At 44.9% G+C, this 22,915-nt stretch overlaps 1 protein-coding gene across 1 annotated transcript in view; it reads left to right on the top strand.

The window, feature by feature from the left end:
- The window catches only part of Plxna4 (plexin A4), a 338,047-nt gene that overhangs the window by 224,690 nt on the left and 90,442 nt on the right, over positions 1-22,915 (top strand). Inside the window, exon 4 of the mRNA XM_090333317.1 lies at positions 20,337-20,437. Coding sequence (XP_090189443.1) covers positions 20,337-20,437 — 101 coding nt within the window. The remainder of the gene's footprint in view (positions 1-20,336; positions 20,438-22,915) is intronic.

Genomic DNA, 22,915 nt, shown 5'->3' with positions numbered 1-22,915 from the left:
ATGTGTTCGTATCCACAGACTGCATGTCTCAGTCAGCCTTGGTGTTCCAGGACTAAATTAGAGCACTGTGAACTTGCAGTGAGACACAGCCTATAAAGCTTGTGAGGTTGGAGAAAGAGCCCCTGTAGCATTCTTGTTTTCTGCCTGCCTTCCACATCTTTGCCCAAGTCTCGGTTCCCTCATCCTGCAGAGCTGTTGAACCTGAACTCCTGGCTTAGGCAGGGAGTTATAGAAGGTAAGTGACTTCCAGGACCTGCCATTGCCTGCTCCTTTGACCCACTTTGAGCCATATTTCTGCCTCTCCTGTGCATACATCTCTGTGCTTGAACCCACAGAGCATCCCTCCATTGCCCCTAAATCACAGATGGAGGACATCTCTCTCTTTGAGCACATAAGGAATAAGCCTAACAACTACATTAATTGATTCTTAAATTTAAAAGATTTATTCCCAGGGGAAGCTAGTAGGCTTACAACTTTTTGTCTTTCTCTAAGCAACTTGGGAGAGACAGAGTCTTCCTGTTGGTGCCACTGGCTCTGAGAAAAATATCTCAGCTCTACCCTAGAGCCACCTAGGAACTACCACTTCCATCAGGCCCCATCTACCTATCATTTAAAAAAATAAAAAAGAGGAAGGAGCACATCAGAGTTTCCTGCCAATGGTCCACTGGAAACCAAGTTGTAAACAGTGAAAATGTGTTTCAGAGCATCTCAGCTCCCATTCATCAGCCAGAGCATCATTAATAATCCACAGTGTAATGACGGAGATGGATATTGGAACAGAGTACAGGGAGGCTGGCAGCTCCAGAGCAGTGAGGCGGAGGACCACAGTGACTTATTAGCCCCACACCTGATGTAACCTTCTCCCCACAACCAGGCCCTACCCAGAAAGATTTATCGATATAGTAAATGGATTTCTATAATTAAAATTGATTTTGGGCTTTCGCCTGGTCTGAAAGGACTGGGTCAAGTTCAAGAGGGAAAGAAGGACAGTCTAAGGAAATGGAAAGGTACTCTCTATTTCCCATATATCTTAGATGGTTAAAGGTAGCAGTTGCCTCTCATTTTACAGATGAGAAAACAGCAGCCCTGAGAGATTGACCTATCTGGCCAGTCTCATATGGTAAGGTAAAGCAGAACTAGGGTTGGATTTGGGTTTGCTAGACTCCATGTTTATATGTGAACAGAGAGCCCATGTCCTGGGCACTGGACAGGACGCTTCACCAAAGGGTCACAGTAGGGTCTTACACATACATACCTGAGTACCTGTAGACAATAATGCTTAGGTTGCAGGCAATAGCACATATACTCATATAGTTTTAGATCAATCCCTCCAGCGACAGAGACAGACAGAGAATGGCTTTCATATTCATTGACTAACTTTGCAACCTCTTTCCACTCCAACTTATCACAGGGAATGAGCCCTCCCCCATTCCTGGCTGTCTACCCCAGGTCCTCAGCAAATGCAGTCTCAGCAACTCCTACCTCCCCCAGGTCCCCTTGTGCAGACTAGACTGTAGAAGAGCAAGCACATACTCAAATGTGAGCACCGTACTTCAAGAAATGACAGAAGAACCCTTTATTGTCTCTTCTCTTAGCCTTTTTGTTTTGGTGGGGGTGATCGTGGGGCTTGGACTCTGGGCCTGGGTGCTGTTTCTGAACTCTTCCGCTCAAGGCTACTGCTCTAGCTCTTTGAGCCTCAGCGCCACTTCCAGTCTTCTAGTGGTTAATTGGAGATAAGAGTCTCACAGTCTTTACAGCAGGCTTTGAACCTTGATTATCAGATCTCAGCCTCCTGAATAGCTAGGACTACAGGCATGAGCCACCATGCCTGGCTCTTAGCCTATTTTTGATAGACTGTTTTTAGAGAAGTTTCAGGTTCATAGAAATGTCAACAGAAAGAATGTGTACAGACCCACTCCCAACCCCAGGCCTGCCCCATTATCCGTATTTCTCACCAGAGTGAACACCCGCTATAACTCATGAAGCTACATTGCCACATCATTGCTACCCAGAGCTCAGAATTTACACTTACGTTCCCTCTTATTGTTATATATTTCATAAGTTTGGAAAAATATATAAAGACACACATTCATCATTGTAACCCTCTACAGAGTATTTTTGATACCCTAACATCCTCTGTGCTCTATTTATTCATCCTTCCTTTCCACTGATTTCTGGTAACCTCTGACCTTTTTTACTGTCTCCATTGTTTCACTATATGATCATATAGTTGGAATTATGTAAGAGGTAACCTTTTCTGATGGATTTCTCCTGTGCATGGATGATCATATAGTTGGAATCATATAAGAGGTAGCTTTTTCTCATGGATTTCTCCTATACATGTAAGGGCCTTCCATGTTTTTTATGACTTGGTAGCTCAGCTTTTTGGATACTGAATAGTAGTGCTTTGTCAAAGACATCAATTTATTTGCCAGTTCACCAAATACAGGTTATCTTGGTTGCTTCCAAGTGTACACGGTTATGAAGAAAGCTTCTATACATGTCAATTGGCAGGTCTAGTTTGTTTTCTGTCTTCCTAAGTAGACTACCACCCACAAAAGGAGAAGACCCAAGGTGCAACAGTGAGTTGACCCCAAAGGTGTCTAGATGAGCTCCTGATCGCTGCAGGGGCCTCCACACCTCCGAGCTAGGGATAAACATGTCTCTCCAAGGCTAAGTGAGAAATGCAGAGAGAGCTCCCCATCCTTTGTTTCTGTAATTATCAGTAGATTATCATGCTGCACAAGCAACAAATGAACACAATAGAGCAGATAAATAGTTAAAGCTGCATTTTATGCTTTTTCATAAGTCTTGTCTGATTACAGTTAATGAAGTGCCCATTCTTACTGTTTCCCTTCAGATTGGGTGTCTAGAAAACATCATGGTTTGAGCCACTGAAAGGTTGGATTCTGCATATTCTTTTGTTCTTAAATGAATTTTGTGTAGCCAACCCAGATCCTCCAGCTCCTTGTCTCTTCCTATGTTTGTTTGTGACCTGGATGAGTGTGGGCATCTTTTTCTGCATCATAAAAACCTAAAAGTCAGCACATAGAGTCATACATATGAAAGTCTCCAGAAAACTGGTCGCAGAAGACAGGAATAAGGACAAGGAGAAAAGAAGAGGAGAAAGGTCAGCTGCTAGTGGCCACAGACTTGTAGTCCTAGCTACTCAAGCAGCTGAGATCTGAGGATTACAGTTCAAAGCCAGACCAGGCAGACATATCTATGAGATTCTTATCTCTAAGTAACCGGCAAAAAGCCAGAAGTAGAGGTATGGTTCAATTGAATGAAAAAGCCTTGAATGAAAAAGCCTAGCAAGAACATGAGACCTTGAGTACAAGACTCAGTATTATCAAATGGGAAAACAGACAGACAGACTCACTCCAAGGGCATATTTATGGCTAGACATTAGAAATATAAGACTTTCACTTTGCCTCCTGCTCTACTCACATCAATAGCCTGACACGACAGCAACTGATTTATGCCAAAAAGATGACTAGGTAAGATCCTACCTAGGCCATGTTCCAAAAAGATGAAAATCCAATGTTGGCTGCCAGGCTACAAGAGTCTACCTGTTCTTTTCTACCTGTTTTGTCTTCCTGTTGTTCACTTGCCCTGTAATGGACATCAACTTCCTTTGTTAACATGGCAGCTGTTTGGTTTGCTCCCTGAAGAGTTTTTTATTCCTTGAGGAGCAATGGATGGAGAATCCCACAGAGGCAGGATACCCAAGGATTTTTCAATGCCAGCTGAGCTAGACCAGAAACCTAGCTAGCTATGCCTATGTGGTAAACCTTTCTCACAAATTCTCTGTCTTAAATGTCTTCAACTGTATCCTCAACCCCAAAGGGATGGCTTTGTTAAAGCTTGAGTTTGTCAAAGATGTCTTTTAGTATCTGTGATTTTGCTGTATAATCCCTAACAGCAGGAAGAAAAGTTAGAACTAAGGTGTAGAATCCAGAAAGCTAGGTCATACCCTCCTAGTTCCTTATCTACAGAATCTATAGGATCAGCCAATGTGCTGGGCAGGTCACTCTGAGGCCATGGGCCAGGAAAGCCAGCCACAGCTATCCCTTCATACTTCAGTTCTAGCCTGCTAGGAGCAATCCCCAGCTCAGATTGTCATGGAATTGGCTCACCTGGGGGCTCCTGTTGTTCCCTGTTGCCAAATGCTATTCCTGAGTGCCAAGATGGGCCTTCAGTTCCAAACTGTGGGCAGCAACATTCCCAGGACATAGGCCAGCTCTGAAGGCAGGAGACTCGGAGCCAGTAGAACAACTCCATAATTGGTAAAGTCTCTTGGAGTCAGGCACACCATTTCCTCCTGGTTTCTGCCAGGGTGACATCTGTCCACACTGAGCAATTGCCTAGAATCTTACTCAGTCCCAGAAGATAGAACTTTGTTTGGAAAATGTGGCCTGAATGCAGAGAAAGCTCGCCAGAGAGCATGGTAGCTAAAGAACAATCCTAAGATGTGTTTCCATAGGACCTCGCTGACCCTAGCTCTACCACAGAGGGTGTCCATGAAGCCACATGTCCATAGACTTGCCACTCACCTGCACTGTGAGAGGGAGAAAAGAGTCTGTGCTAGGCCAGGAAGCAGCCATAGGTCTTAGATAAAATGACCTTGTGGAATGGTGGCCTTGCCACTCACTGGCCATGTGACCTTGAGCAAGTCACTTAATCTCTTACAACCGTGTCCTCATTTGTAAAATAGAAGCCATCACCTCTGACCTGGCTGCTCTGTTAGTTAGTGGTGGTGATCACATGCAATCATGGCTATGAAATTGCTTCATCAATCGTGAAGTCATGTCCAGCTGTCCAGTGGGATATCCAGACCCACCTCACCATGCCTCTGAGCTCAGGCATTCTTCTACCTGCTGAACCTATGGCATTCTAAAGCTATTACCCTTAGATGAACTCTTTTCCTCCATAACTCCATGGCCACTTTTCCAAAAGCCAGTCCAGTGTCAAGGTCATCAGTGTTGGCTGAAGATGAGAGACAAGGTACGGTGCTTTGGAAAAACACAGATAGTCCTTGGAATTCTGGTTTTACTGCTCTGGGCGAGGCCTGAACGTTGGGATTCTTAACAACTCTGTAGTCATTTCTGATGCTCAACTAGATTTGGAAACTGTTAGTGGAGACAGTTTCCCTGTCTCCCTCCTTCCTGGCACTGAGCAAGAGCCCTGATTGTCCTCTTGAAAAGGGAGTGTCGCCAAAGGTGACCCATAGTTCAGCACATGACAGCCTGGTGAGCTTTCCAGGAGAGGTGTGTACCTCAAATCAGCCCCACTAGGGCTGAAACACAGGTCCTGGTGAGGCTACAATCCCAACAACATGACATGTAGATTTAATGGGAGAGAAAAGCACCTTGCAATGAACTCACTCATGGAATGCTACCTTCCCCCAAACACTCACACTGGTGTCCTCATTACTGCCTCATCCTATGTCCCACAGGTTTGTTTGCCAACTCTGCCAGTGACTTAAATTTAATCATGTCTAGAGGTTGCATCCTCTGATCCCTGTCATAGCAGGGGTTTCTGGACTCTGTGCCAATACCACCATACTAGGCCTCACTGCCTGACCCCAGCCTGCCAACTCATGTCCTCACATGCCAGCACACAGCATGGTCTCTTGCACTTGGCTTAGAGCCAGCTTGATTTTCTGTCCCAGCCCCACTGCCAACTTGTAATTCTGCCTGTTCATAGAGGTCAGGGGCATCCTGAATGAAGAAGGTCTGTAGTTACCCTGGCCTGTTTTCATATGAGAGTTGATGACTGCTCCTTACTTCTATCCAGCCTGCATGGGTGGACAGAAGATGGACCCCCTTGAAGTCATCATCCAGCCCTTTCTGATCCCCAAAGCACAAGGTTCTCAAAAAGGTAGAGGAGGGAGGAGTGAAGGAGGGAGAGACAGACAGACAGACAGACAGAGACACAGAGAGAGACACAGAGAGACAGAGAAACAGAGAGACAGAGAAACAGAGATAGAGACAGAGACAGGGAGATACATAAGGAGAAAGAGACAGAGACAGAGAGAGAGCACACTGGCTAGAGAGTTGTGGGGCTGGCTGTTCTTCCAAGCTCTCTTGAATACAGATGGTTTCTACAGAGCTGAGGCCAGGGGACACCTATGAGGACAGTAGGTGGCTGGGTCAGGGCTGAAATGGAAAGGTTGAATCACAGCTATCTCAAGGTATCATGTCCTTTTTCAATACCTACTCAGAAGACCATTGAGGCCAGAAGTGGTCAGCTACCAAGGGGCCCTCTAGTCACTTTTGAAGTTGAACTTTAAAGTCAGCCCTTTTTCTTTAAGAGAATATTATTTGTTCCAAGAGAAGCAAACATCTTCATCGCCCTACTAGAATAACAATTGTCCCTAATTTGGTGTGAATGCTCCTGGAATAGAACTAAGAGCTTTGCAGGAGTTTTATTATTTAATCATGTAACTATTTAGTTATTGTTATTATTTTATCACATATTGGCCTCTTCTTGGCGGGCTTGAGAATGATCAATGATTTGGGCAAACCAAGATTTTTAGAATGCAACTCCTAGGTGCCAACAGCTACACAAGCTGCTCACCCTAGATGCTGTAACTCATTCCCAGGACTGGGTCTTGGAAAGCAGCCACCTTCTCATCCCTGAGGGACTCTGTGTTTCTGGATCCTTTTCTACCAACTAGGCTTTGATACTGAGCTCTTTGGATATAACAGAGTAAACTGGGAGAGAGGGTGGCGAGGTTTTGAGTCTTCCCCCAGGCTATCCCAAACCTTTCGCCTACCAGGAGCAGAGGACTTCTCCCTTCCCCCATCCCACCTCCTGCCAACAAGTATTTCTGACCTCTGTGAATCTGTCATCTGGAGATAGATCTGGCAGCTGGTTCTTATTTGGGATGGAGAAGTCTGTTCAGAGCCTTAGTTTTGATGTGGGTCAGATTCCTCTGCTGCATGAGATGTGGGATGTGTAAGGTACCCTCTACTGCCACACCTCTTCCCTGGAAAATGGAAACTAGCCACAGGGACAGTCCAACTGATTAGCTACCGGGAGGCGTTATCTCCATGGCAGCCTAACAAAAAAATGATGACATGTCTCATGGCCTGAGCCTTCTGGCCATCCTCCCTGTCCCCCTCAGAGACAGACAAAGATGGACATTACCAAGCATTTATAAAAGGAATTACATGTCACCTAACAAGGGAGGGTCTTCCTTACTCCCATTAGGCAGAAGAGGAAGCAGAGGCTCAAAAACATAAAGAAACTGGCCCAAAGGCACACTTTCCACGTAGTGGACATAAGCCTAAGGCTGGTTCCAAAAGTCTGTGCTGTCTCTATCCAGTTAGGCTGAGCTTGACCGCCATGCCTCCTGCTATGGACCTCTTACTTACCAGTGCTTATGTTAAGGTGGAGAGAAATGGCAACATGCTGGTAGCATCATAGTTTCTCATCACAAGTTCTGGTCCTTTTCCTTCTTAGCATTCAAAGTCTATGTCGTGGTGTCATGCTATGTTTCCATGGTCACAAGAAGTAGGGTAGAGGCAGAGCAAGCAGAGCATTGCTATTATGCAGACGGATTAAGTGCCAAGATGCAATGAAATTGGAAGACATCCTGGAGTGAGACTCCAGGGGACTTTTTAGTCTTAAGTTGGTTAGTTATGATGAAATTATTCAGCTGGAAGAGATAACAGAGATCAATTTAGGTGTGAAAACCGAGAGACAGAGAGGTAGAGATACCTGTCGGAGGTCTTACAGCAATTTAGAGATGGGTGGGTCTGAGTCTAGGATGCTTGCTGGTCTCAGGCCCCCTATCCCATTAACCCAGTGGTGACTCATTACAGAAACTACCTGACCCAAGCACAGTGCAGGATGGATTTGGTAGAAGTGCAATTGTCCTTCATTCTGTGGAGATGATACCTTCTCTGTGTTGTGTGGGCATGACATGGGGAGCTTCTGGGTGGCAGAGGAGCTCACTTGATAATTGTGCTGCTAACAAGTGACTCTTAATCTAATATGGGCTAGTTAATTTTTCCAGGTGAACGTGCTTGCTGGATGGAACATGCTACTGGTCATAAAGTGACCCAAAACAGAGAAACTGTCCCGCCATGAGCCCTCTTCATAGTCCTAGAATGTTAGAAATCATGAGTGTTTAAAATAAATAAGCTTTTGATCCTTAAATAAAATTGAAGCTGATGGGGCCCAGGAGTTTGGCCTAGTGGTAGAGTGCTCGCCTAGCACGAAGACCCAGGTTTGATTCCTCGGTACCACATACATAGAAAAAAAGCCGGAAGTGGTGCTAAGGAGGCTCAAGTGGTAGAGCTCTAGCCTTGAGAAAGTCCAAGGACAGTGTGTGTACACGTGTCTGTGTATATACTTGTACATATATGTACACAGACCTACACAGTTGTTTGTTAAAAAAAATTTTATGTTCTGGGTGCTGGTGGCTCATGCCTATGATCCCAGCTGCTCAGGAGGCTGAGATCTGAGAATTGTGGTTCAAAGCCAGCTCAAGCAGAAAAGTCTATGAGACTCATATCCCCAATTACCAACCAGAAAGCCAGAAGTGGAGCTGTAGCTCAAAGTGGTAGACAGCTAACCTTTAGCAAAAGAGCTCATGGACAGTGCTTTGGCCCTGAGTTCAAATCCCATAACTGACCCCCCCAAAAAAAGAAAAGAAAAGAAAAAGAAAAAAAGCTGAGAACAGTAGCACTTAATTTTAATACCAATACTTGGGAAGGTGTGGTCTCTGTCACCTCCTTCTGGAGAGCCATCAACACCTGGCTTCCTAAGAGGAATCCTTACTCAATGAGACCTACAAGGCTTCCTTCCCCTGAGGCACACCAGTTTCAATGCCTTTCCCAGGTTAGATTTCTTTTAGAAGGGACATCCATATCTGTCTTCTATCCAAAATATTTTCATGCCCAATAGTTGTGAGAGAAGATGTGTTCGTTCGTAATCATGCTCCTGTAGCCCAGAATGCATAGGTATATGTAAATGCCCTATCACCATAACCCTGTATCTGGGCACACTCTTTCAGGCTGCTACATGCCTCTCACATAAATGACCATTTGCACATACTGCAATTTAGTTTGAATAGGCAAACCATGGCCAAGGACACTGGGCATCAATATCACTGACAGGAAGTCAGAGGGAAGTCGAAGGTTATGGGTAGAGAAAGAATGCCCATCCTGCCTGCCCTGTCTTTTCATACAGAGAGCCAGAGCCAGCCAGCCAGAGGGCTCAGCATATGCCTCATGACCAGCTTGGCTCAGCTGCCTGCCAGGCCTGGAGTAAGGTGTCCCCATGCCAGTTCCTCCCCCACCCCCTTCTCTTTGGCTTTTGGAACAAAGGCCCCTGTTGAGCAGGCTGAGCTTAGGAAACTCAGGCCAGCAGGTCCCCAGCTCAGATGGAACCATTGTCTTTGTCAGTGTCACTGGTGAAAGATGGCTGGAGCAGGAGCAGCACTTTGATCCCCAGAGCAAAACTTCTGGACACCTGGTGGATGAGAGTGGGGAGGGAGCCTCCTCACCCCCCACTAAATGTGGGTTCTAGAGGCTTCCTTCTTCCTTCAGCCTAACCTTAAGGTTAGGTCAAGACTGCACACCTTAAACAGGAATCATTATTTAAGGATTAGGTGACAGAAGAATAGTATTGGTAGCCTTGTGGCCTTGGACAAATTTCTTCAGGCACAGAAAAACAGTGTCAGGTAATTGCTGAAGTCTCTCTTATTATATAACTCTATAAATTCCAGAAGAATCTCCATTCCTAACTTCCATGCTGCCTGTTTGTTTATTGGGCAAGGCTTCTTCTCACTGGGCCGAACGTGAGTGTGACCATCGGTTTTCCTTTACCAGATGCACTGAGATGACAGAGGTAAATTCCCACCTTGGGACATGATCACCCTAAACATCAGATCTCCTGAGCCCATTTTGTAATTGTCAACACAATAGGCCAGAGCAAGGAGATTTTTGACTTCTACACTATGAGATAAACTTGTGGCAGAAATCCAGAAATGGTGTTTTAGATTGGAGCCAAGATTTCCAAGTCAGGAGTCTCCTTGAGATTCTTGGAATATGCAGCCAAGCATTCACACTCATGCCTGCCACCTCTCATTTGTGATGCATGTGCAGAACAGGTGGCAGGGGATGAGAGACAACTTTTGTTTGAAGAAGATGCTGGAACAACACATGATGATGCAGCACTACTATAGTAATCCTCAAAACACCCTCCAGGGCGTGTGAATGAGGGAAAAGAGACTCAGGGAAGAAGCTATCACAGGATGTTGCCTAGGAAGGGGAAGGAAATGGTCAAAGTCACACAGGAAATAGTAGATATGGAACTCAAACCCAGGTCTGTCTATCCCCCAAATCTTTGCTTCTTCAGTCACTAAGATAAGGCTATTCCAAACTCTGTCTTCTTCCCTGACCATACTGGAAGAGGAGGACTGTGTGAAGACAGTCCCTCTCCAGGGCTCCTACAAGGTGCTGGCTTCTTTGACCATGTGGAATGTGGCTTAGGGAATAGTGCCCAGCCCTTGAACACAGCCACATGCTCCTTTATTTATAGGAGGAACTACGAAGCGCTGTAAAATGTTCAACCCAAGATCTGACTTCAATAGCAAGACCAGAGATTCTCTTACCCCCTGGACTGTGTATAGGAAGCCAGCAATGCTGGTGGATGCAATGGTGGTTGCAGCCCCAACTTCAGTTCAGTTTCCATCTTTGTCTTGGCCTTTCTGCATGACCTTGGGCAAACTCCCCAGCCTCTCCGGACCATGGCTCTTCCATCTGTGCAGCAGGAAAGGGTCTCCCTCTGTTGCTTGTTGAGGGGCCTGGTTAATGATTGTGTGCCAGTGCAACACAGCCCACAGTGGAAGGAGTGAGGATGAGGTGATTTCTTGAGGCTCTGTGTGAAACTCGAGTGCTCCCCGCTTAGCTTCCCAGCTACCACCGCTTGCTAATGAGAAGCAGCATATGTTGATGATTCCGGCGCCGGCGCTCACTCCTTGGCTGTCCGAGTTCCCAGAGCAAACTGGCTTCCTATTAGGCATTTATACTTATTAATAGCAGCAAATTGCAGCCCTCCGCAACATCTGCTACTTTTCTTTTGCAGAAAGCTTCCCAGACCATTTGTACTAGCAATACCCTGTGACCAATTGTGCAAGGCAGAACGCAACTGAATCCCCCTATCTGAGGAAGAATTAATTGAGGCCTAATGATGGGAACAACTTTGCCAAGGTCACCAATATATCCAGAATAGATTGAGCTTGGCCCCCAGCCTCCCCATCCCCCATCTCATATACTGGAGATACTGTCCTTGCCATTCTAAAATTTGATAATATTGATCCCAGAGCTCCTGCTTATAGACCAGGGAGGACAGCCCTGGCAGCCACGGCTGCAGCCCTGGATCCTGTGAATCAGCTTCCTCTCAAGGGTGATCCCTGCTAGATTAGCCCCATGGCTCATTCACATTCCACATGGTCAAAGCAGACTCATTCTTGAGAAACTCCCATTTAGACAAAATCATTTCCGGACTCTGGGCAGTGAGGCAGAAAGTACAGGAGATTCAGAAGCAATCAGAGAACTGTAGTCTCTTTCTAAAGTCTTTCCTGGTACTTAGCCCTGGACTGGGTTTTCCTGAAATCTACCAATACATCAAATTACCAGTGCATGCCTGCTGTAGGAAGACCTGAATAGATCGATTGGTCATGTCGGAGTCAGCTGTCGACGGGTCTCTGAATATGCACCTGCTACATCTAATCTCAATGTCTCTCTGACATTGGTACCCAGGATGGTAAGAAATACAGCACTGCAACTTTTTTTTTTAAATCTGTCCTCTGTTTGTCCTCTTCCCCTCTGCCTTTCACAAACCTTCATGCTCCACTATGACTTTGCTCAGTACCTCTCTACCTTAGATAGCTATACCACAAAGCTTACTATAAGCCAAGCCATTGCAGAGCATTCCCACCATAAACTGGCTTTTCACCTGGCTGTGCATTAGACTCTGGTCTTGCCCTGTGTAGATTTAGGTTAAAGAGGAAGCAGCTACCCAGGGAATGGTAATGGCAGAAGCTGAATAGGCCAAAGGCAAACCCATGTTGGCCTTGTGTAACCTCATTGGCCAAAGCAAACATTTAAGAATCTTAACCAGAGTCGAGGAGCAGAACGTACATTCTACTGCCCTGTTCACTGTGAGACCACCGCAGGAATGGGGACATAAATTGCTACCTTAGACAGATGAAGCCTTGGGCATGAGATTCAGTCTCATCAGCCCTTGTCCTCTACCTCCCTTACTCATCAGCCAAGTTTAGGAAGACCTGCTACCTGTGAGAAAGGATATCAATGGAACCCGCACCACTTCCTGGCCTTCTCAACCAGAGATGCCATCCCTGACAGTTAGAAGCTTCTGTAGCATCCCCACAGGGCTCCAAGTCAGAAATAATAAAGCCAGGAAAGACAACCAGAGGCCACTAAAGGAAAAAAAAAAAAGATTTGTGGAGAGGGGCCTCCCAAGACCACAACAGTGAGATGCCTGTGTGATGCTGAGTTATTCTTAAAGTCTCAGAGGAGACTAACATTCCTCAGCTCTGCTCAGGGACAGGAGACAGGAGGACAGCATGAAAGATGGTACCGAATTCCACATCTGCAAAGCCTGACAACTCCCTAGAAGCCTCTTGGAGTTTCTTAATGGGACGGCTTGCCTCTTTCTTACTTTCTTTTTTTTTTTTCTTTTTTGACAGTTTTGAAGGCAATTGGGTATTTAAGAAGCCTTTTGGACATTTAAATTAACTCCAACCATCAGGCTCAGTGTAGCCACTGTGGCATTACCATCCAATTAGAAGAGTAGAGATGGAGTAATAACTCACATTTCGACCAGGATGTCAAATACTTAAACAAATGAGAGATACACTCAGAGACTATATGTTATGTGTATGGAACATTTCTGAGTGCAACCCGCAGAGCAGCCGCTACTATCTGGAATGTGAACAGCATCAGGTAAAGAAAGGGAGACTCTACAGAAAAGCATCTTGCAAAATAACAGGGAAACCAAAGGTGTGGCTAGCTAGTGGGAGACCAATCCAGATGGATCTATACCAGTTTCTCCAGCAATCACAAGATGCCCAGCTGGCAGGCCTTCCAGGCATGGGAGTCAGCTTACCAGATGTGGAAACTTAGAAAAAAAGAATAAGGTCAGGAGTTGAAGCCCTGTGTGTGTCTCTTTGCTTTGTTCTCAGTTAGTTATTCCTCTTCTTATCCTAGGCTATATTAGTAGGTTCTGGTCATAAGACTGGAGCGATAAGAAAGATAATGGCATCAATGATAATGATGATCATGTTGATGATGTTAGTAAAAATAAATAGCCGCATGGTGGCTCATGCCTGTAATCCTAGCTATTCAGGAGGCTGAGATCTGAGGATCAAGATTCCAAGCCAGCCTGGGCACAAAAGGACCTTGGACTCCTATCTCCAATTAACATCTAGAAAATGGGAAGTGGGGCTTGGCTCAAGGATAAGGCAGCAGCCTTGAGCTGTGGAGATCAGGGACAGCACCCAGGCCCAGGGGTAGGGTGACAGCCTTGAACTGAAGAGCTCAGGGATAGCACCCAGGTTGAGTTCAATCCCCATGACTCACAAAAAAAATAAATGGTCAGTTTATGCTTGTAATCCAGCTACTCAGGAGGCTGAGATTTGAGGATCATGATTTGAAGCCTGTCTGGGCAGGAAAAGTCCATGAGACTCTTATCTCCAATTAACCACCAACAAAGCAGAAATGAAGCTGTGGTTTCAAATGGTAGAATGCTAACCTTGAACAAAAAAGCTCAGGGACAGCATTGAGGCTCTAAACTCAAGCCCCACAAATGACAAGAAAAAAAAAGAAAGAAAGAAAGAAATATAACACCAAAGCAGAGTTTAGATAGTAGGAAGATAATTGTCTAAACTCAGAGACTATTTGACATCATGAGAATTATTTGAATTTCAACCTCTTCTCCATGCTTAGTTAAGGGGGTGGAGCCGCCACAGAGACATTTTTCTTGAAAGAAGCCTGTGGCATTATTTTTCCAAGTCAGGAAGTGGATATTCAGAGCTGGATAAGTATAGAGCCAGTTACATAGCACTGTTTGATAAGGTGACATTCATCTCTCAACCTTTTGTCCGCTGAGATTAAGTGGCAGAGTGCATTGATGCTTATCTTTTTATTGAAGGATCTCAGACTATTTCATAAACATGAAGTCATTAGTCAACCAGAAGAAAGCTCTTCCCTTGTCCCAGGGATCCAAGCAGAGAACAAATGTTTTCACATCTATTCTGTCATGCTGAAGATGAGATCATTTGCCAAAGTCATTCAAAAGATGGTTTTCTAAAAGACAATACTTTATTAGGATTGTGAAATATATACAACATGAAGGTTACCTGTGGTGGAGCCATCACTACTATCCACTTCCTGAACTCTTCCCCTTCCCAAACTCATCTCTTGTACCCATTGAACTCATTCTTCCTCTGTCCCAGCCCTGAAAACCTCCATTCTGCTTTCTTATCATGAATCTGGCTATTCTTGGGACCCTATACAAATGGAATTATATATCTGTTTATCCATTTGCATCTGTCTTCTTTCACTTAGCAAAGTGTCCTTGAGGTTGGTTCATCTATAATTTCCTTTTCCTATTTACAATAAATAATATAATACTATGTGTGTGTGTGTGTGTGCGTGTGTGTGTGTGTGTGTGTGTGTGTGTGTACGACACACACATACCTTTCTTCCACCTCTGAGAAACAGTGAATGGTTCTACTTTGAACCTAGGTGCATTATGGCTGTATCTTTGATACTTCGGCTTTCATATCTTTTGAGTGCATTCTTGGAAGGGAATTTGCTGGATGTGATGGTAATTCTGCATCTGAAATGTCAAGGAATTGAGTACTGCTTAGTGGGTTTTTGCACAGAGCTGGGACACTGTGCCAACTGTAGCCAACTGTATGCAGACTCCACCTTCACTCTTAGGGCAAGGAACCACATCTCCTTCCCCCAGTATGGCAGAAGTATGTGTAAGGGTCCAAAGAGGTTGTAAGGCTCCATCTCTCGAAACAACAAAGGCCTATTGCAGCCCATCAGCCAACATACACCTCTCCTGGAATCCAGTGGCCAGAAGACAGACCTCAATCATCTGTAGTCTCAAAACATCCATCATTTTGATAGCTTAGGTCACGCTGTCATCTGATTTGTTCTCTAAACAGAAATCTCTTCACACAGACCTCCTCTTTTTACCTCTTCCTGTGGTCTGAATTCCCTCACTCAGTTAATTAGCATGCCTGGCACTCTAGCTGAAGACTTGAATCAGCGTGGGGTGCTTTTAATTAATCGTGTGGCTTTGCATCTGGAGTGCTTTGTGTTCCAGGGTCAGGAGAGGAGATGGAGGTGGGGGATGAACAGGTGGCTTTGTTTGGTGTGCGGTTTGTATATGGAGAATCCAGGTATTTGGAGAGAGAGAGAGAGAGAGAGAGAGAGAGAGAGAGAGAGAGAGAGAGAGAGAGAGAGAGAGAGAGGGAGGGAGGGAGGGAGGGAGGGAGGGAGGGAGGGAGGGAGAGAGAGAGAGAGAGAGAGAGAGAGAGAGAGAGAGAGAGAGAGAGAGGACAGAGGCAGAGACAGAGGCAAAGGCAGAGAGACAGAGAGACAGAGAGAGAGAGACAGAGTGTATTATAGGGGTGAGGTGACTCTGAAGCCATCTGGACACTTGTGCAAAGTACTAGCAAAGTGTGGAAGGTAACTGGGGACATTAGCATATAGGTGTGAACCAAGGTAAGTGACTGGACTGAACTTAGTTTCCTGTAGTGATGTTAAGTGTCAGGAAAGTTTCGGATGCTTTCTAGAACCACTATGAGGTGGAGGAGAGTAAGGCAAAGCAATGATGCAGGTGGGAGAGGTGCAGCCACTGGGGCATAAGTTGGATATGGGTGGCAATAGCTTGATAGGGGGACTTGCTAGATTCCTCTGGACCTTAGAGAGGTCTTGTAATGAGCAAACAGTGATCATTGTCCTCCTTGGTCTGTGAGAATCCCACTGTTGTCTCCCTTGTTTTAAGTCTATGCTATAAAGAGAGTGAAGATAAACTAGACCAACTTTAGAAGAATCTTAAGAGTAAAGAAGGGATGGATGGATGTGATAAGTCTGGCATTGAAAAGGAGCTAGAATGTCAGAAATGAAGAGGAATTTAGAACTCATCCTGCCAGTGCCTCATTTATAGATGAAAGAAAAGAGCCCCTGGAGAGAATTTATCATGTTCACCCATGAAGCCGAGGGCAAAACCCCCAGGACTTGTGACCTGCAGAGACCCATGTACATAAAATGAGCTGTACAATAGCTGGTAAAATATTACCTAAGTCCAGGAAGCTAGGATAGCTCCAGAATTTTATCTGAAGGATTGAAAGATGAATGTTTTAGAGGCAGTTGTCTTGGTTCAAGGAGAAAAATGACATAATGAAGGGACTAGAGAAAAAAATGTCTTCCAGATCTACTCAACTCCACACAGAGTTCATGAGGCCCGGAAGCCTCTCAGAGGTGTTTTCTGTGATGTGGGGGAAAGGTAAAGTGAAGCGGCAAAGCTGGACACATTCCTGCAATCCCAGCTACACTGGAGGCATAGGTAAAAGGCTATGGGCCCAAACTGGCCCTGAGGTGGTAGGCAGGGAACCAGACCCTAACTGAAAAAAATCACTAAACAGCAAACATGAGATGAGGAAGTATGGCTAAATTTTTAGAGCATTTGCTTTCCAAGTATGAGTCCCTAGGTTCAAATCCCAGTTCATGGGGGAAAGAAAAAAGGTGACAAGCAATTAGGAATAATATGTGCCTGGTGATAGCAACAACTGCAGTAACATTCCTTTGATGTTACTTACCAGTTTACAAAGCACTTTTTTTTTGGCAGTACATGGACTTGAACTCAGAGCCAAGCATACTCTTGTTTAACTTCTTTGCTTAAGGCTGGAGCTCTACCACTTTAGTCACAATTCCACTTTCAGCTTTTTGCCAGGTTATAGGAGATACAGAATCTCTTGGATTTGTCTGCCCTGTCTGGCTTCAAACCTGGATCCTCAGATCTCAGCCTCCTGAGTGACTAGAATTTCAAATATGAGCCTCCAGCATCCAGGCTATGATACACTTTCATAACTATGGTGTTCCCTATGCTTTGGGAAACAGTGATTTCCATGTGTAAAGAAGAATGAAACAAAGATACGGAGACAACAACGGCAGAGGCAGACTTTGAACCTACCTTCAAGCCTCTACACTCTTGACATCCAAATAAGATATGATTCCTGTTGAAAAATCGAGAGAGAGAGGATTTTAAAATCCCAGGACATTGACATTATTAAACACCACTTGCAAGATATTTTTAGAATACCAAGGTTTTTGAGGCTATCACCAAGCAGCTGGCTCTTTACTCAAAGTGGCATATCCCCAGAACCCCAGGACATGTGTCATACCACCCAGATTATAGAACATGTCAATAGGAGAAGCTGAGGAGGATGTTTTAGACCCAGAAAAATGCTTTTGATTGAACAGAGGCATAATTTTCTCTTCAATACCATGGCAAAATATGGAATTCCAGACAGCTGGAACCTATGAAAACATTATTATGTTCTGTGTTTCCCAAACTTTACCATCTTGGGCCTCTCTTATTATTTTTTTTCTTCCTCCAGGCATTATGTTTGGAAAGATTCTGTCTACTAAACAAACTGCATTTATTAAGTAATAATATATTTCCTCATTTTAATATAGGGCTTGCATCATGAGTATGCATAAAATCATAAAACAGCAACAATCCAATTTCCATTAGGCTTTTGGAAATATTGAAAATAGCTTGTGAACTTCCTTCCTACTCATGAATTCCTAGGAGTCTGGGTCCTTTGGGTTAGGAGCAACTAAGCATGTGCTTACGTGATTGGCATGGCTGTGCCTGCTTAAGGAGGAGCAGGCAGGGAAATTAAAAAGAGGCAACAGGAAGAGGGTAAATTTCTGGTTGCATGTGAAACCAGCAGGGTGATTTGTAAGAGGCTGATTGTCAGGGTTAATAATGAAGACAGTAAGGTCATGTGCAGATAGAGCCCAAGTCTGGCCCATGCAAATTACCTGAGCAGTAACAGAGGGAAAGACAAAATTCTAAATGTGCAAAAAAGACATCAAGAAAGGGCCTCTAAGAGAAAAGTTGGGAGAATGGGAGCAAGAGACTACAAGGAGACTGAAATCTGAGGATCCTGGTTCAAAGCTAACCTCTGTGGAAAAGTCTATGAGACTCTTATCTGCAGTTAACTCACAAAAAGTTGGAAATGGAGCTGTGGCTTATGTAGTAGGGCGCCAGCCACCAGCAATAACAAGCTAAGGGACAGCAAACACCCAGGCTCTCAATTCAAACCCCCCAGTACTAGGACACACACACACCCCACCACCACCACCACCACCACATAAAAGGAACAAGAAAATTAAGGAGAAAGAAATCATGTGGGATTTGGGATTAATTAATTCTGAAGGAGAGTTTCAAGACTAATTGAACAGGCGCTGGTGCCAATCTGCCTGTGTGTGAGTTACAAGTAACCCTGTGAGGTGGACATAATTTTACACAGGCAGATGCCCTAGGAAACAGCAGGGGAAAGATGGCATTTGTTCATGAGAAATGAGGCCCGACTAGGTCAACACAGTCTAGGATTCTGTACCTATCGTCTGATGATAAAAAACTACACCAAATTCTTCTTGGTCAAACTGAATGATCATGAAGGAAGTTTTCTATTGAGAATTAAAGAAAAAATACTACATCTTTTTGTAAAGAAGAAATTGGCAAAACGAAGACTAATGACCATGTCTATAAAAATAAAATAAAAATTCTATTTCATACCTACAAGTACCTACTATGTAGTGAGTGGTAGAGAGGCACATCAGAGATATCAAGGCAAAGCTGCACTGAAGAACAAAAAAAATCAGAAGTTATTTAAGAGCATGCAGTAAATGGAAGCATTTGATCTAAGCAAAAATGTCATGTGGAACACTTCACGTTAACAAGCTGCTGCTGCAGGCGAATGTGAGGTTTAGGGGGTTGGAAAGGAAGACTGAAGTCAAGGAAAGGGCGTGGGGAGAACTGCAAATCTGCTCTTTGAAAACACCAGAGTGAGAAACCAGTGGAGCCAGTTGGCTAGATGTATGGGAGAAAAAGGCATAGCAGAGACCAGCCAGAGAGTGAGCTCTGTGGCTCACTCTGTGGGAAAGGCCCAGAGAAACAAAAGGCTGGAACCACAAAAATACTGGGACCGATAGGAAGGGTTAGAAAGAAAGGGAAAGGGAAATGCTATAGTAAGCATGGGATTTTCTTAAACGCCAGCCTGGACAGGAAAGCCTGTGAGACTTTTACCTCCTATGAAACATAAAAAAAAGCCAGAAGTGAACCTGTGTCTCAGGTGATAACACACTCTCCTCAAGCAAAAAAGCTCAGGGACAGTGCTTGGGCCCTAAGCCCCAGGACTTGCACATGCATGCACACACAAATGGGGTTGCAGTTTATTACACTGATGACAAGGTAAAGAAAAATGAGTTGTTAGGTAGACAGGGATCAAAAGTGGTGGACATGATGTGGCTTATCATGGTGCTTCCTGTTCCCATAGTGCTTTGGGCTCCTGTTCAAATGCTTCTTCCCAGAATACCCTGACTTCCTGCTCAAACATTTCCACCTTTCCACAATGCTCTTTTCATTGGGCTGAGTGTCTGCTGAACCAATGAAAAGAGCCAGGGTAATGCATGCACCAACCATCAAGCAGTCAACACCAAGCCCAGGGTTGGAGGTCTGGGAGGAGCCCAGTAAAATCAGAGTTAACAGTCCTAGAGGTCTCCATTAGACTCCGCTTTGGGGGCCCTCTGTAAAGGGAAAGTCTTCCTGCTTTCCCTAGCTTTCAAGTAAACTTCTCTGTCTGCTTTTAACACTTGCCTGCCTTTTAATTCTTTAGTGGGCAGAGGGAACACATCCAGACCCTTAGATGGCTTTAATGGGAAACAAATAGGTGATGGGTTGGATATTCACAGAGATATTTTGGAGACATGGTAGTGGGAAAATGGAAATATGCACTATGAAAGTATCTTTTCTTATAACTTAATGGAATCTGTCCTCCTGATATGTTTAAAGACCTAATAGCTGTACTCTGCATGCCGTGATGCCCCAGTTCCAACACAGTCAGCTCCAGTGCTAAGCACCTTTGTGCTCCTCCAGCACTTAGGGTAATACAATTCATAACATTTAGAGCAGCACGTCTTCCATGGATTCCACTGGATGGTCTGCAGAATCTTGACTGCTTTCTCCCTGTTGCGCTGTCCTAGCTCACCAGAGTCCCTGTGGAATCCTGCGGGCAATATCGGAGCTGTAGCGAATGCCTTGGCTCAGGTGATCCCCACTGCGGCTGGTGTGTGCTCCACAACACGTGAGTACTGCAGGCCCAGTGCCTCCTGTCCCCCACAACCTCCCAGGACTTCTCTTCCTGCTCTCCTTCTCTCTTCTTCTCCCTCCCTTACTCTTACTCTTCCTTTCTTACACCCTTCACAAACTTTATCTCCCTTCTTTCATTCTTTTGACATCTCCCTTAAGAATCATGTGACAATAGCAGTGTGAAGATGCTGGGGTCAGGATATGAATAATTTTCACCCTGGATCTTTTTATTTCTCCTGAGTGTGACTTGGCTATACTGACATTTTAGGACTCTTATCCAGTGATTCAGTATCACTTGATAGACTCCTTGATATCATCATAAAATGTCATGGTACTTGGGTTTGGAGTTCCAGCATGTAGCACCTTGGACTCTCCCTCTGTTGTCAGAGCACCTATCAGCTAGCTGTCAGTACACTTGGGCCTAGACTCTCTGGGTCAATGAAGTGTGGTCTAAATGCTGACCTATACACTACTTGCCTCCATTTTGTGAGAAAAGAACCAAAAAGGAAGAGAATGCTGTCTTAAATGTTAAATGTTAGAAGCATCCTCCAAGTCCTAGCACATCTACCACCAGGAGAATGTCTTTGGGTGATAGTCTTGGACATAATGAAGCCTTGAGTTCTACAAGGAAAGATCTGAAAATCCTCAGGTCTGTTATGGTGGGGAACAAATGGAGAACCACCGAGTTACACGGACATACATAGATCAGAAGCTGTGAGCTCAAGTGTATAGCGAGACTACAGAGATGATGGAGCCTAGGAGAGGCCCGCTTAGTGTGGAGAGATCACATGGGGACCTGCTCCAAACGAATCCAGAGAGCTCCCTAAGACCATACTTTGCATGGCAAAGGTGGATGGTTTTCTTTGTCTCACACAGTGTGTGAACACAGTGTGTTCTCTTAGAAATGGATCTAGATCCAAATCAACTCCCTTTTTTAAGACCCAGAGACAACCTCAGCTGGTTGAGAATGGCTCAGATGCTCCCAGAGTGGAATTAGGCATTCATTGTTCAGGTAGCTTAGCCTGCAGGATCCAAAGGCAGATTTCTAGAGCAATGAGCCCTGGTGTTTCCCCACCTACACATAGTACTGAGTCTTGAAGGTACTTGGAGCACTGATGCTCTGAGAAGGTGGCAAAGGGGCTGCAGAATTCTAGCCTCCCAGCCCCATGGCTGAGCTAGCAGGGATGACAGAAGTAAGCAGCTACTACTTCCAGTGTGGCAGAAAATAACAATAGACTGAGGCTAAAAATTCATCTGGGCTATTTCTGGAAGAGGCTATTAGCCTGCAGAGGTTCTGGTCTCTAGAGTGTTATACAGAGAACAACTATGGATGAGAACTGTGGGCATTTGTCAGCAAATCCAAATTCCACATCCTAGCATGCCAGTCTCCTCACCTGAGGAAGGGGGAGAACGATGCCCAGCTTTCCTACCTGGCTATGGTGGGTAAGAGTATTTGGTGGTCCTATAACATGCAAGGTAGGGTAGGACAAGGATTACCACAGGTTGGGCCCAGATGGCATGCACAGACACCCTGCCTCTTAGGTGTTGATTAGCCCCAGTGATCTTCTATGCAGTTCTCCTTTAACTACACGTTTTTGTTCCAGAAAGGGATCGATACTTCAGGCTGCCATTGCCTATCTGGCAAGCACTCCTGTGGTTCCCCTCACCTCGTTTAGCCTGCCATCATATCCTATTCTAAAGGCTATCTATTATATTTATAGATGTCCATGCTGATGCTGGCTCTTAGGAAGCATGCTTTCCCGGAACAAAGGCTTCACAAGTTTGCAACCTGGCTCTGACTACTGCTGCAGAGCCTTCTTGCCCAAAGGCCCACAGTGGGAGCTAGCATGGAAAGGCAGCAGGGAGCCTTGGAAGGATTCCATGGAGTGGGAATCAGTGGAGTTTAGTTCTCAGGCTTTGCCCACCTCCAAGACTTTAGATAAGTACAATCGATTTTCATTATGTGTGGCAGTGATCCCAAATCATTGCTCCTAAAGAAATACAGAGCTAGGTTCCTGGGAACCTCTGGTCAGGAAATTTCCACCAGTAGCTTAACATACAACCTTGTTTTATATGTGTTTCTGCTTAAAGTCATCTTACTCCATATACATTGTTGATTCATCAGCACTGAACTCATAATGAAACAACACTATTGTTGTATATCTCCATGAATCTTGTCACACACACACACACACACACACACACACACACACACACACACACACTTGCCCATAGGTCTAGAACTGGCTCTTCCACTCAATGCCTAGATACTGTGCCAGGCTAGGTTGGATCAGGTGTGCCTTGAAGCTTCTTCAGAACAAAACCTTGAGCCCTCAGGAGAATGGGCTTGCTGCCTCCATTAGATTCAGTATAATCGTTGGTTCCCATCATGTACGCTGCTTAGCCTGCATGCTCGTCACTCTGTTCCTTACTGATGGCCCTGGCAAGCTTGATCCTCAGTAAGACAAGGGCA

The sequence above is a fragment of the Megascapheus bottae genome, chromosome 5 (genome assembly GCF_031878675.1).
Source record: "Megascapheus bottae isolate mThoBot1 chromosome 5, mThoBot2.hap1, whole genome shotgun sequence".
Taxonomy (NCBI): Eukaryota; Metazoa; Chordata; class Mammalia; order Rodentia; family Geomyidae; genus Megascapheus; species Megascapheus bottae.
The sequence above is the reverse complement of the archived record's forward strand: the minus strand, read 5'-3'. Positions and strand labels throughout refer to the sequence as shown.